We start from the raw sequence: 13,045 nt of genomic DNA, 5'->3' as shown, positions 1-13,045 counted from the left end.
GTGGCTTTCACACATAGCACTGGGCGAGTCTTCCAGAATAACAGTGTCGATGAGGACAATTAGCAAAGTGAGACAACGGACGGGATGGTCGATTGTAGTGCCAGATGATCGTCGCTTGCCCGGTTGGAACCTAGTCTACTCTGCCTTCGGGAGACTAAGCCTACCTTGCTGGCAACCAGAATACTTCCCCCAGGAAAGCTGGGTCCAGTTGAAAACTTGAAACTGAGTAGCATTCATAACGCCCGTAGACTTTTGGTGGACGTGTTGAGCGACGTTTACAGTAAACTAGTTTCGAACTCCGGCATTACCCAATCCAGAAACGCCTTTGTCTCTAAGACGATTGCGATCTCCGCTGGTTCCTTGTCTTGGATACCCAAAAACCTTCAGTGTAGCGCCACAACGTGACTAACCAAGCGTAAGTCCATCCTGAGTAGAAAATCACTTGTATTTTGCGACTCGGGTTATCCTATCCTTGTTTCATTGGCATGATAGAATAGAGCAGGGGAAAGGCTTTAGTGCAAAGGTATCGAAACCAGCCAGCAAGCCAAGTGTCGAGTCTTGACCACCGCCATCATAGCCGTTCGCACCACTGCAACACCCTCTGCCCGACCCTCTCCACCAACGCATCATACTCCAAATTCTGATCCCTAATAAACAACCCACAATGCGCCGCAACCTCATCTTCCACTCCATCTATCCTTACCTTCTCCCACTTCTCCCCTCCGCCAAGCACAGCACCCAGTCCCGTCGGCAGCACCACAAAATGCCTCGACGTCGGCTCCGACCTCGCGTCCTTCTTCTTCGACTCGGACTCTCTCTTCTTCCTCTCCTTCTCCGCCGCCTTCAAAGCTCTTTCCCGTTCCTTCGAAGCCGCCTTCAACGCCTTCTCGCGATCCTTAGACGCTTGCTTCGCCGCTTTATCACGCTCCTTTTCCGCAGACTTGATAATCCTGTCACGCTCCTTATCCGCTTTCTCTTGTGCTTTCGCGCGTTTTTTGATCTCCGCCTTCGTCAAGGGGCCATGAGGCACCGGCGAGCCACGGCCTGACGAGGAAGAGGTAGGAACGGGGCTTGTTGGCTCCATCTCGATGACGATCGAAGGAAGCGTAGCGCTCGAAAGTCGTTTATGCTCTTCCTCCTGCCTCTGAATACTCTCGTCCAGCAACACACTCCCCATCTGACTCTCCAATAATGCCGCATCATTATCCGCCACGGACCTCTCCTTCTCTTTCTCGCTATTACTCATCCGCCTCAACGCGAGACCCTCCGTCCCCTCGTCCCCTTCCCGGTCGTCCGCGTCATCAGAGTCTCGGACTAGACATTCCGTCCAGTAGTTCACCCAAAGACCGTCCCAGGCGACGAGGCGTGTGTATCGATCTTTGAGGCCTGGAGGGTCGAACATGCATATTCCGAATTGGAAGTGTTCGACGATCCAGCGTTTCGAGGCTGTGAAGGGTTCGTTAGAGTGTTTCACAACCCAGCGGAGGAGGGGATGCGCCGTTGTGGACGAAGAAGGAAGGCTATATGAGGAGGTAGTCGAGGCTGAGTTGGATGCCAGGGAGGAAGGGTGGCGAGGGGGTAGAGGCGGTGGCGATGAGGGCGATGATGTTGAGGCTGAGTAGGAAGGGAGTGAGGGCGAGGACGAACGAGGGGGTAGTGGTGGAGGGGAGGGTGGTCCTGAAAGAGCTGTGTGGAAGGAAGAGGAGGACGAGTGGGAATGAGAATGGGACATTTGAGGGCCTAGATAGAGTGTAAGTTAGAGCTTGAAAACTGTGGTCACGGAGCCTCGACCAGAAGTGCAAAGACAGAGAATGAAAATATGACATACGGGAATCCCTCTTAAACCTCTCCCAGTCGTCCGTCACATTCTCATTAATCATATGCACTCCCTCCTCACCCACTTCCCCTTCGTTCATCCTCCTCTCAGTTTCCATACCGCCTCTCCTATCCCCCACCTTATCGTCCGCCTTATCCTTCTTCGCAAACAACGAAGCGATACCGCTAATGACGACGTGGGGGTGCATTCCGATGTATGGACAATCAAACGCGATCATGCCGACGATGCGTTTGTGGCCTTTGTTGGATGGATCTATGGCAGCATCGGCGACGAGAAGACCGCCCATGGAGTGTCCGAGGAGGATCACAGGTCCAGGCGGTTGGGTCGTGAGCCTAATGATTAGGTTGGTTTAGCAACCAAGAAACATCGTTTGATGGATTCCATCGCGTGTTAGGGGACAAGTAATGGCCGCATATGTCTGCCACAACAGCTGCGTGTGGCGTCGGACTCTCTAGGTGCCACATCGAGCAGATGCCTCTAACGCGACTCAGCAAACAGCGTGGCCTCTCGATGTTTGAACGAGGGTTTATGAGTGCTCATAAAAGAGGGCCTCCTGCGAAGGTTCGAGAATCTAAGCCTTGCGGCGATACAGGGAAGAGCGGGGAGTCTGAAGATGAAAGTCGACCGCGCAAGTGACAGAACATGTAGTATGCGCATACGATGATGACAAGCAGAAAATTAAAAACAACTTACCATTCCAAGAAGTTCTTCGTGGCAAATGAGATAGGCTTCACGCTCTTGTAAGTTGGGTATAGGCTGCTCCGTACGTCCAGCCTCGGAGGCATCCGTGCTGCCAGGTATCGCTGAAGATCCAAAGGGAAAGACTACGTGCATCGGCCCAAAATAAATTGACTGGATAAATACGGTAACAATTCCGAGACCATTTTTAGAGAAAGAGCGACGAAACATACCTGGAATGTGGTATCATCGCCTACAAAACAACGTCAGATCACAGCTGGCTCGAAGATGGTATCTGGATCTACCTCTAAATCCGTGAACATATACCAAGTGTACGAGCGTGTTGTCAGCCATATCAAGCACACCGACAACTACTAAGATGATTCCCGCTCAGGATGATGGACGGGAAGAAGAGACAGAAGGTAGTGGCGGTGCATAGCGAAACATAGCAGCTGGCCAGACATCAATGTAGCCACACTACAGAGGAACTTGTAGTAATCACTGTAATCACACTATCGGACTTTGAAAGTCTACGAATCGTTTCGTAATGCTTGTTGTCCGCTTTCGCCACCTTCTCCTGTCTTGCTACCAACTCTTCATCTACTAGGATGACCCGCTTCCGTCCCGACAAATGGCTGGCCCAACTTCGACAATGCAAACATCTTCCAGAAGCCGAAATGAAACTCCTCTGCGAACGCGTCCGGTCATTGCTCATTGAAGAATCCAACATACAACCTGTTTCATCACCAGTCACCATCTGTGGAGACATCCATGGCCAGTTCTGGGACCTGTTAGAGCTGTTCAGGAAGGGAGGAGATGTACCAGATACGAGCTATATATTTATGGCACGTAGGTTCTTCCGTCTCACTAGAATGGTCGCGATCCATGCATCGGTTGGGCTGATGCGGGGCTGGGTGGATTGGGATGGATGGCTGTAGGGTGACTTTGTCGATAGAGGGCATTATAGTTTGGAGACAGTATCGATGTTACTCGTGTTAAAAGCGACGTACGTCCATTTCTTACTTGTCTTTGTCTCTTCCGTCGTTGCTGACATGCGTCGCAAACGAAAGCTATCCAGACAAGGTCACCCTATTACGCGGGAATCACGAATCGAGACAGATCACGCAGGTGTATGGTTTTTACGGTACGTGAACTCTCTATTTATGCTTCAATGCATATATGAAACCAATACTCCCATTGCACTATAGACGAATGCCAACAAAAGTATGGCAGTGCGTCCGTGTGGAAGGCCTGTTGTAGTGTGTTTGACTATCTCAACCTCGCAGCCGTACGTCATCGCCCTCCTTGACACACTACGACCAAACTCTGATATCGTTTGATCGAATAGATCATTGATGGCTCTGTACTTTGTGTCCATGGTGGTCTCTCGCCGGATATCCGAACATTAGACCAGATTCGCGTACTTTCAAGAGCACAGGAGATTCCACACGAAGGCGCTTTCTGTGGTGCGTTTGGCCGTTTGGATCCTGCACTTTAATCACTCATAGCATTCCCGGTTATTTTTTTGGCGGCTTAACAGATCTGATGTGGTCCGACCCAGAGGAGATAGATAATTGGGCGGTCAGTCCGCGAGGAGCGGGATGGTTGTTTGGTGGGAGCGTCACCCGGGAGGTACGTCCACGTTCGAGTCCATCCATCCGCACCGCAGAATTCTTACCCGTCTTCTCTCCCTATTCTTTCTCGCACACCATTTCGCTGTTCTTCCACGACAGTTCAATCATACAAACTCCCTCAGCCTGATCGCGCGCGCACATCAACTCGTCCAAGAAGGCTTCAAGTACATGTTCGACGAGGAGCTCGCTACGGTCTGGAGCGCACCAAATTATTGCTATCGGTGCGCTTCCTCTTTCACCTTCGTCTACTCCATTTGTATTGGCACCAGAGTCCGAAGTGAATGACCTGATCTAACCTGTGGCGAAAACTCCAGGTGTGGCAACCTTGCAAGTATCCTTACTATCGCTCAAGATGGTGGGAAGTCGTTTAGTGTCTTTGGACCGGCGGAGGAGAACGAAAGAGACAATGTTGGTGGACCGGGTGGGATTGGCAAGCGGAGGACGGTGAGTCTTTTCTCTTCGCTTCCACGACGCCTTTCGGCGTGGCGAGGGGGTGCTCGGTTGTGGTACTGGTACTGACGTACACCATTTGAGCAGGGCAATATGCCGTATTTTGTCTGAGTTTGTCCTAGATCGCCTTACCGCCAGGCAGCGTTTTGTTCGATCAGAGATCTTACAGTTCTTCGTGTGTATTACGATTTCTCTCAGTTTATTCCTGGGTGTAATATATGCCGCTGTTCTAACTCCCAGCTCTGCCTATGTTTGAGGGATGGTTGCTATCTGATATGCACTATCGCCTTTATACTCAAGTACCTCCAGCTTCAGCTCGGCACGATACTACATTCACGCTGGCTCGAGATAGTGTGGCCCCCCTATTCTCGGGGAGGAACTATTTCCTTTTCACTCTTATGGATATTGCACTGTCGATTCGACGCTTGCAGAGGCGTCTGCCTCTGGTTCGGACACTCAGTCTCGTCGAGTGGCATGTGAGCAATCACATAGCTATGTGCTCACTATACGGACCAGATCGCGACATATTGTGGCTGGTGTATACATCTTTCGCATCGGCGACGTACAGAGGATGTTCTTAGCTAGCTTTCTTTGAAGCTCCCCTTGATGGTTTCTCGATGTTTCAAATCCATCATGCCCTACAAGGTGGTTATATCGGGCTATCTCTTTGCCTTGAAGTACCCCATGGGCATCTGGTATGGTTTGCTAGCTACGGCATCAATGTCAAAATGAGAGTTTTCGCTGGCGATTTGGACGACCTAGTGGTTCATTCAGAATATGTGCCAGCTTGGTGAAGCCGTGACAGGCGACCTGCAAGCAGGTGTTTGCGCGCAAGCGTGACTGGCCAGAGTGCATCGTCTATCGAGCAAATGTTTTGAAGTCGTGTCAAACTACGCAGAAAAATAGGCGCTATCTGCTTACATAACATTTCCTCAACCTCAATTCAAAACCTGAGGTACCAGTTAGCCCTCGTCATATTTCGCTTTGTTTATTTGTTCCTCCATTCGGACTTGCGGCAACGGGCTGCCAAGAAACTGCCGAGACTGTTGCCTCAAGAAGAACAATAACCCTCCATTCCAAGATCGTACCCGGTTCTTTGTCCCTAGTCAAGAAAAGTACAAGAAGGTCGTCGGTCTCCAGTGCTATTCTCATCCCACCGCCCTCGTTACACCACCCACCCAACCGCGCCCCACTACTCTTCATCAACATGGACATGACTCTGGTGAGCTAACACCGTATCTATTCGCCCTCTCTTGCCTAAAGGCGATCGTTGTGCTAACGATGTTTCACAACCATAGCAGCCGACGATCCAGACGCACTCTGACTCTGATAGTAGTGGTTCGGACGACGTGCTCGACGTCTACCGACTTCCAGCCACACTGGATCCCGAGCTGACGCATTTACGCTTCTGTTATTTTGACGAGGACGAGGGCATCGACAACGTTCTTCCGCTCGATGGCCTTCTGAAGGTGCTTGTTCAGGTTCCAAATCTTCAACACCTGGAATTCCACCTCCACCAGGACGTCGATCCACTTCCTTTGGGCTCTCCCCTCCAAACTGTGGCCCTGAACCATCTGTCTGAAGTGTTCTTCTACTGCTACGACAACTTCACAGACGTGGACCGTATTTTCAAACATCTCGTCGTCCCTCCGACAACCAAAATGAACATCCTTATGAGGACCAAAGACCTTCCCGTTATAGATCTCGGTAACACGACTTTCACAGAGCTTGCACCCACCATCATCAGCCGTTATTCCGATAACGCCTTCAGGTACACCATCACGCAGGTTCAAGGCGACTGTCTTTTCAGTATTGATTCCGAACTCGTGGATGGCAATATTTTCTCCGTCGCCTTGTCCAACACTCTTACGAACACCTTCCTCCGGACTGTGAACCACCTCCCCACGGCTTTTATTGCACATCCCTCCCTGGAACACCTACACATCATATTTGACATAGAGCTACCACTTTCTGCTCTCCTCGATGTCGTTGTGAACATTCCTCAACTCTACAGTTTTGATATTCTACTCGATCCTGGTGCCGACCTTACCATATCGCGGTCCGTGAACCAGTCCTCCAGAGCCAATCTCAGGCATATCCGTGAATTAGGCATCGACTTCTCCCCGCGACAATTCTCCGCCGTCGATCATTTTCTTTCTTCGATTGACATATCAGTCGATACCACGCTCCATGTAACAGTTCGTATAGAAAGCCGCCCTCCACCGTCCGGTAGTGGCGTTTTCGAAGTCCCTTTTCTCATGAAACAGTGGCAACAACGGGTTTCCTGGTGTCATCTGACGTTGACCTCGCATACCTGCAAGCTCAGCGGTATTACTCAACGATTCGCTGGAGATAGCGCTAGGATTCCGATCTTCAACGTCTCGGGGGGGTGGCCCGCGCTGGAATCTCCTGCGCAGACGCTGCATCACTTTCTCGTCTTCCTAACGTCCCATCCCATCGCAAGACTTTGGATCACGATCGAGGAGCAAACCTGCCCAGATATGCCATGGGTTTGGACCCACTCCTCCAATTACTCTTGGAACGAACTCTTGGCTTCTGTCCCGAATTTGGAGGAACTAGCCTTGCACATCAATATTTGGTCTCATCCCCCTGCATCCTCCGCTGCTTTCGGGAACGCGAGTGAGCTGTTCAGTCTTCTTCAGTATCAGGAACCGAACGGTCTCGTCAAGTGTCCTCACCTTCGCCGTCTCTGGCTCGTCCTCACCGATCGCACTATTTCCTCGGCGGATTGTTTGCGCCATATCCGGAACATCGTGAGGTTCAGGCATAGTGTGGGTATTCCAATGCGCCAGATTGATTTGGCGATGGATAAGGAGCGCAAGCCACAGGATAGTAGGGATGGAGAGGTCCATCGGCTCGTGCGCGAGATTGTTAGGTATGGGGTCGTGTTTCGGATCAGCTTTGAAACGCAGAGGATAGGCTTTGAAACACCGGACATAGAGGAGTATATGGTACCCGTTTAAGGGTGTCTGTCCAAGGATCATAAGGTCGTTTTACATAGAGCTTCTATCGTTTGCTTTATGCTTGCTATTGCTTACAGGTTCACACTTAGACTGTATGTCCCAGCCAGCTAACTCATCTCTCGGACAGTCTGTATTTTTGGTCCGCCCTGAGGCGTAATTCAGAATCTCATGTTATACCCGTTCGAAGAGCGTGTGGCGACAGTGTGGCGCAAAAGAAATCAAGTTAAATTGGATCTGGTCATCCACCTTGTCCTCCTCCGTCCATCATCACGGCGCACTCCTCCTCCCCGTTCTCTGTAAGAAACACTCGTTAGGAGGTGTCAACCGTTGCGCTGATTCGAGTAAGTTCTGCCCCAACCTTCTCCCGTACTTGGCTGGGAATCATCTCACAGTATTCCGTGCTCTAGTAGCTTACACCACGACGCCAGCTCCCTTCTTGCTAGTGCCACCAGATGATTCCCTCAGCCTACGTCAATCGTCAGTCTAAAAAAATGGCAGTCACGAACCGACCAGAGTTCTACGTATCGACGACGAGGATATCAACGAGTGAAAAAGAAGGAGAACACCGTTAATCGTGGAGAATAATGGCGAACCGAGAGGGCTTGTGGTGCCTGCCCGAGTATCACCGCAGAACAAGTAGTAGGGCGCTGGTGAAGATCAGAGCGAATATACACAAGGATAGCCAGGTTTAATATTGACTTTTCACGCGAATTGTAAGGCAGAAAACAGCGGCTACTTTCTTTTGGGACTCAAGGGAACTGAAGAACGTGTGTGATTTATGATACATGGATGATACATATGCGTTGATGACGACGGGCAAGGAAAGGGTCATACATGATATATTACATTATTAATGATAATTCATGAAAGATTTCATCACTATCGCCTCGAACACATACACAAATATCCCGTCCTCTCGAGCCAATCCCGCAGCGAACGGGCTTTTCTTCACGAATATCGACTATGTTAAAGACGAGATGATAGTATTCGTGCTCGAGCTGGAGAACAGGGATGGTCGGCGTGGATTGAGAGAGTTGGTGGAAGATGCAGATGCGGTTGATCTTCCACTGTTCGAAACGTTCTTGCCAGTTGCCGTCGACTCCTCTACCCACGCGATCATGCCCGTGGGAGCGACGGTATCGTGTTCGTCTATGCTGCTAAGGGCGATAGAGCCTCCGCGTCCCGAGTCGACAGGGTCCTCCTCACCCTCGATGATCGTAGATGGAATATGAACATGCGCCGACGACGACGAACGTGTCATAGACGAGGGAGACGTAGACCGTGACGTCGATTGTTGCGACGAAGGCAACTGGAGTGATGATGCGGAGGTCAAGGAGATAGCTGGAGCAGGGGTCCTCCATCCGAAAGTCGGCATTCTGAAACCTGTACCGCCTGCGCGGGATTTTCCTGCTGACTGTGCCTTTTCGAGGTCGATGGCGCCGGCGGTGGTACCCTTGGCCACGCGTTTCTTGTACCACTTCTTCAGCAGGTAGAGGGCGTAGCGGGATTCGCCGATGATCACGTCCTGGTAGAGATGCACGATGGAAGGGAAACAGAGCAACGATAGACACCAGATTGCGGGGATCTGGAAGATCGACGAAAGGAAGTACGCAAGGCCAACGGCGAGGGCGGTGTACCAAAGGACCAAACTAGGATACGAGGGTGAGGACACGGTAAATGTCTAGCTGATAGGGGGTACTCACTGTCCGATGTGCGTTGTGCGCGAATAGAAACTCTCGGGACGCTGGACCTCGGTTTTCGATCGTGCAGATGTACCCCATGTCGTGATTCCCACCGTCAAGCCTGCGAAAATTTTCGACGGCAAAAGACCGAAGAAGTACTAGAGGGTGATGAGCGTGGAAAATGATACGATATACGAACGAGCTTACCATGAACCCGTAAATGCTGAACAAGAAGTACGTCGGATCGCGCATACAGATTACGCCGTAAGTGCTCTTGATGAGGGCGACACCGAACATGGTCCCCAACCAGAGGAGGGGGTAGATCCAGTCCCTCGGGAGGTAAACCAGCTTCAAGACGGTAGCAGACAGGATGACGGGATACATGAACTGCTTGGTCGTCTCGACGGTGAGCCAGAACTGGGCATACGCGAAACTCTTCGGGAACCAAAACGCCTCACGAAAGAAGCTCTTGGACCAGCGTGTCTGTTGTTTGACCCAGCGTACGAAACCAGCGGGCGTATCGCTCTCGCACTTGGCGAGATGCGAATAGCCGGTCCAATGGCCGAGAGATAGGATGCGGTTGGTGAGATGACGATCGTCGCCGAAGGTGGTCTCCTTGCCGAGGAATGATTGTAGAATCCACGGGCCCAGAACGCTGATGAGGTCGCTCGTCTTGTAGAGGCCAAGGGGACCAGACAAACACCCGACGCAACGGAAACCGCTCTGGCAAGCTCGCTCGACGCTGAAAAAGAAACGTTAGAGCAAATCGATACTATTCGCGAAAACAAAACTCACTTGAACGCAAACCAGTACCGCAGTGACGACATGAGGGCCAAGAAAGAATCATCTTTGTTCCAGATACGGACATCGCCGGTGACGCCGGCCATCCTGACGTCGCTCATGAGAAGGGCGAGGAGATGGGTGACCGCATCGGGGTGAACGTATGTGTCGCTGTCCGTAGTAAGCATCGCGTCCTTGGTACCGAGTGCATAAGCGCCGACGACGAAGGAAGTGAACATGGCGTGGCGTTTGTGTCCGTGCGGCTGCGAAAAACAGATCCCCTTCCAGTTGGCCCATCCGCCCGCGGTCGCGGCTTCGTGAACGTACGCGAGGATGTGATTCCAAGCGATGATGTGAGCCTCCTCCTGTCCCTCGCGCGGCGCCTGGGTGAACCACATCTTGAAGAACTCCCAGCGCGTGGGCGTATGACAGCCCATCTCCTTGATCGTCTCCCAATACTTCTCGGTGTACATGACGGAAAGGAGGACGGGGAGATGGACGATAAGACGTTCGTTTTCGGGGAAGGCTTTGCCGAATGCAGTCGCCATGTCCAAGTCGGGACCGTCGTTTCCGTCCACGACACCGATGATGTGTTTGATGGGATAATCCTGAGCCTGGAGACTTTGCAGACACTGCACGATAGTCGATTAGTATATGTTGCGAGCACGATAGAATTGACGTGGAGACGTACCTTGATCCAAGCCTCCTCGTCCTCTCTGTACCCAACCACCGCGATAGAAACCTGTCGCATTCTAGCCACCTGCTCCGTGATATCTTCACCGGCAGCCTTGAGCGCCTTGAGCTTTTCGACTTCTGCGACGACATCGGAAGTCTTCGAGATCTTGTTCACCCGACGACGATTAATGGAAGCGACCGATGCCTGAACGGCGAAATCTAAAGATCGATGTCAGTTAAATGATCCAAAAGAGAAACGAATGCAGTACGCACCGATGCAAAGAAGCAAACCATACATTCCGAAGGACCAGAAACCGACCGTGACGATCTTCAACTTGACTGCGTACCCGACGACCAAAGAGATGACAACAGCCAACGATATCGTGATCTTGAAGGTCGCTCGAAACTTGTGAATCACGGGTTTCGGGCGGTCTAAGACATTGAACGGAGGCGCTTCGACCCACGGATGCGTGGTGGGGCCAACTCCAGTCGGGAGTGTGACCATGGACGGGTTCGCGATACCGGTGGGGATCTGCGGGTCGACCTCGGCCCAAAGTGCAGGAACTTGCGGGACCTCGTCGCCGTCCTCGTCGAAGACGACATCGTCATCGAATGAATGAAAAGAGCCGGAGAGACGGTTCCTAGGGTCCACGTCAGCACTGAGAGTCGAGCGAGCCGTGTGGAAGCTGCCGCCGCGGATCTTGCCCTCGGTGGTGGGGTCCCAGTCGAAAGGCTCCTCGATTGGCTCCAACTCGGTTCGAACGAAAGTCGTGGCGAAGTCTTTCTCCTTGATCGAATGGCTGTCCGATAACGACGATGAAGAGGCCTCTTTTGAGTGTCCGTCCCAGGAGGATTCGACGGATTCCTTGGAATACTTGGTGTCCATAGACGACGTGGACTGATGATCGAGCCCGTGGTTCGCCCATGGATATGGTGGCAGATTCTTCTGCTTTGGACGTGAATGGAGGAGAAGCGAAAAGAGGTCAATGACAACGTACTGGACTTGGCTTCTTCAACTGGAACAACGAGCGCTTGAGATCGCGCGGCTCGAAAGGCTTCTCTCGGAGGAACGCGCTGCCTTCGTGAGGTGTTCCGGGCGTCCCAGGCGTCCCAGGAGAGCCAGGGGTGGACATGGCTGGCGAATCGAATTGCGATTTAGTCTTCCACACAGGCGTCGCGAAATACGAGGCCTCAGGGGCCCGTGGTGAGTCGGCCATGATTGAAACGATGAAGATGGGATGTTTAGAGGGTCAAGCTGGGGAGAAGAAGAGAGAACGAGATGGTGAGAAAGAAGTGCGCTGAATTCTGTGGATGAGGGAGCCATGGCGAGTATATCCGATCGTGGAATGTGAAACATCCGCGCCGGATGTTACGTTATGAGTGCGGATGTTAACTGGAGCAGTGCTCGACCTTACATCCGCATTTCTCTGCAGATCGATCACTATGATGATCAGGGCCGCTGGCCTGGGATAGCCAAACCAGGTCAGTCGATGTGGCGAAGTCACACGGAGACGGAAAAGAAGGACGTCCTCTCCCACCGTCCTCTCGCGCGACAGCAATGCAGAATTAGGCAGAGCGCCTGGTTCAAAATGTTATTAGCCCATCGCATACGGTAAAGTACAAAAGTACTCGCCTACTCACGAAATGAGAGGAGGTGTCGAGGAAATGCAACGGTGAACAATGTATGGTGGTGTCCGACCGGGAACTCGGTCAAGGTACCTATCCACGGGGAGAAAGGATGTCACCACAGCCACTCCGACGCCTGCGTGATCGATTCGGACCCGTACATCTACGCTCTGGTCTCATCTGGGCACGAGATGCCACACTCAGTCATGCAGAGCGCTTTCAAGCCTCACGAGGGAGCTTACCATGCCAAGCAGGTCCCTGATCTTCGCCACAGCTCGTAAAGTAGGTCCCTGATCTTCGCCACAGCTCGTAAAGCAGGTCCCTGATCTTCGCCAAGGCTCGTAAAAGTGTAGCGGGAGAGCATGACATGCCCGACGACGCCGCCGGTCTCGCCGCGGTTCTGCAAATTCCGATGAGAGGTGGGGATGTTATGGGCTAAGGTAGAGGATGATCCAAATCTCCCCTGCATATTCTGTGCGCATCCGTCAGAACATGGGAGACGGATATGCCGGAATGGACTGTGGAACTCCATCTCGCGACGAAGTCATCAGGGCACGTTGGTGTAACCTGAGTAATGGGCCACATTTGTACATATGGCGTTCAGATATGTTCGGCTGGTTGAACTGCGCTGAATCTGCATCCTCTCAAGGATTGAAACCGCAGCATGACAGTGTCCGCGCTGGAAAAAGAGACATTTTT

General features: G+C 52.0%; 5 protein-coding genes across 5 annotated transcripts; 3 read left to right on the top strand and 2 right to left on the bottom strand.

Annotated features, from left to right (window-relative positions):
• Positions 1-474: 474 nt before the first annotated feature.
• Positions 475-2,912, bottom strand: STEHIDRAFT_125829 (uncharacterized protein). Its single transcript, XM_007310263.1, has 5 exons — positions 2,821-2,912; positions 2,749-2,768; positions 2,531-2,661; positions 1,829-2,169; positions 475-1,740 (listed from the first exon to the last, which is right to left on the bottom strand). Exons 1-5 carry the CDS (start codon positions 2,867-2,869, stop codon positions 572-574), a joined length of 1,710 nt encoding a protein of 569 aa, XP_007310325.1. The 5' UTR covers positions 2,870-2,912; the 3' UTR covers positions 475-571.
• Positions 2,913-3,123: 211 nt separating this feature from the next.
• Positions 3,124-4,836, top strand: STEHIDRAFT_87194 (Metallo-dependent phosphatase; the record flags this gene model as incomplete). Its single annotated transcript, XM_007310262.1, has 9 exons — positions 3,124-3,390; positions 3,454-3,521; positions 3,586-3,659; positions 3,724-3,803; positions 3,864-3,981; positions 4,056-4,147; positions 4,249-4,370; positions 4,464-4,593; positions 4,687-4,836. The coding sequence occupies 9 exons, from the start codon at positions 3,124-3,126 to the stop codon at positions 4,708-4,710; spliced, it is 975 nt and encodes a 324-aa protein (XP_007310324.1). The 3' UTR covers positions 4,711-4,836.
• A 970-nt stretch (positions 4,837-5,806) lies between these two features.
• STEHIDRAFT_162629 (uncharacterized protein) lies at positions 5,807-7,583 on the top strand (the record flags this gene model as incomplete). Its single annotated transcript, XM_007310261.1, has 2 exons — positions 5,807-5,821; positions 5,898-7,583. 2 exons carry the CDS (start codon positions 5,807-5,809, stop codon positions 7,581-7,583), a joined length of 1,701 nt encoding a protein of 566 aa, XP_007310323.1.
• Positions 7,584-8,352: 769 nt separating this feature from the next.
• Positions 8,353-11,762, bottom strand: STEHIDRAFT_105280 (uncharacterized protein). Its single transcript, XM_007310260.1, has 7 exons — positions 11,719-11,762; positions 10,994-11,666; positions 10,737-10,939; positions 10,061-10,677; positions 9,473-10,007; positions 9,287-9,423; positions 8,353-9,232 (listed from the first exon to the last, which is right to left on the bottom strand). Exons 2-7 carry the CDS (start codon positions 11,604-11,606, stop codon positions 8,545-8,547), a joined length of 2,793 nt encoding a protein of 930 aa, XP_007310322.1. The 5' UTR covers positions 11,607-11,666; positions 11,719-11,762; the 3' UTR covers positions 8,353-8,544.
• Positions 11,763-11,960: 198 nt separating this feature from the next.
• Positions 11,961-12,781, top strand: STEHIDRAFT_125827 (uncharacterized protein). The gene is made up of 3 exons (XM_007310259.1): positions 11,961-12,299; positions 12,362-12,526; positions 12,589-12,781. Exons 1-2 carry the CDS (start codon positions 12,097-12,099, stop codon positions 12,366-12,368), a joined length of 210 nt encoding a protein of 69 aa, XP_007310321.1. The 5' UTR covers positions 11,961-12,096; the 3' UTR covers positions 12,369-12,526; positions 12,589-12,781.
• Positions 12,782-13,045: the final 264 nt, after the last annotated feature.

The sequence above is a fragment of the Stereum hirsutum genome (genome assembly GCF_000264905.1).
Source record: "Stereum hirsutum FP-91666 SS1 unplaced genomic scaffold STEHIscaffold_19, whole genome shotgun sequence".
In the NCBI taxonomy this organism is placed as follows: Eukaryota; Fungi; Basidiomycota; class Agaricomycetes; order Russulales; family Stereaceae; genus Stereum; species Stereum hirsutum.
This window is presented reverse-complemented; position numbering and strand designations above follow the sequence as displayed.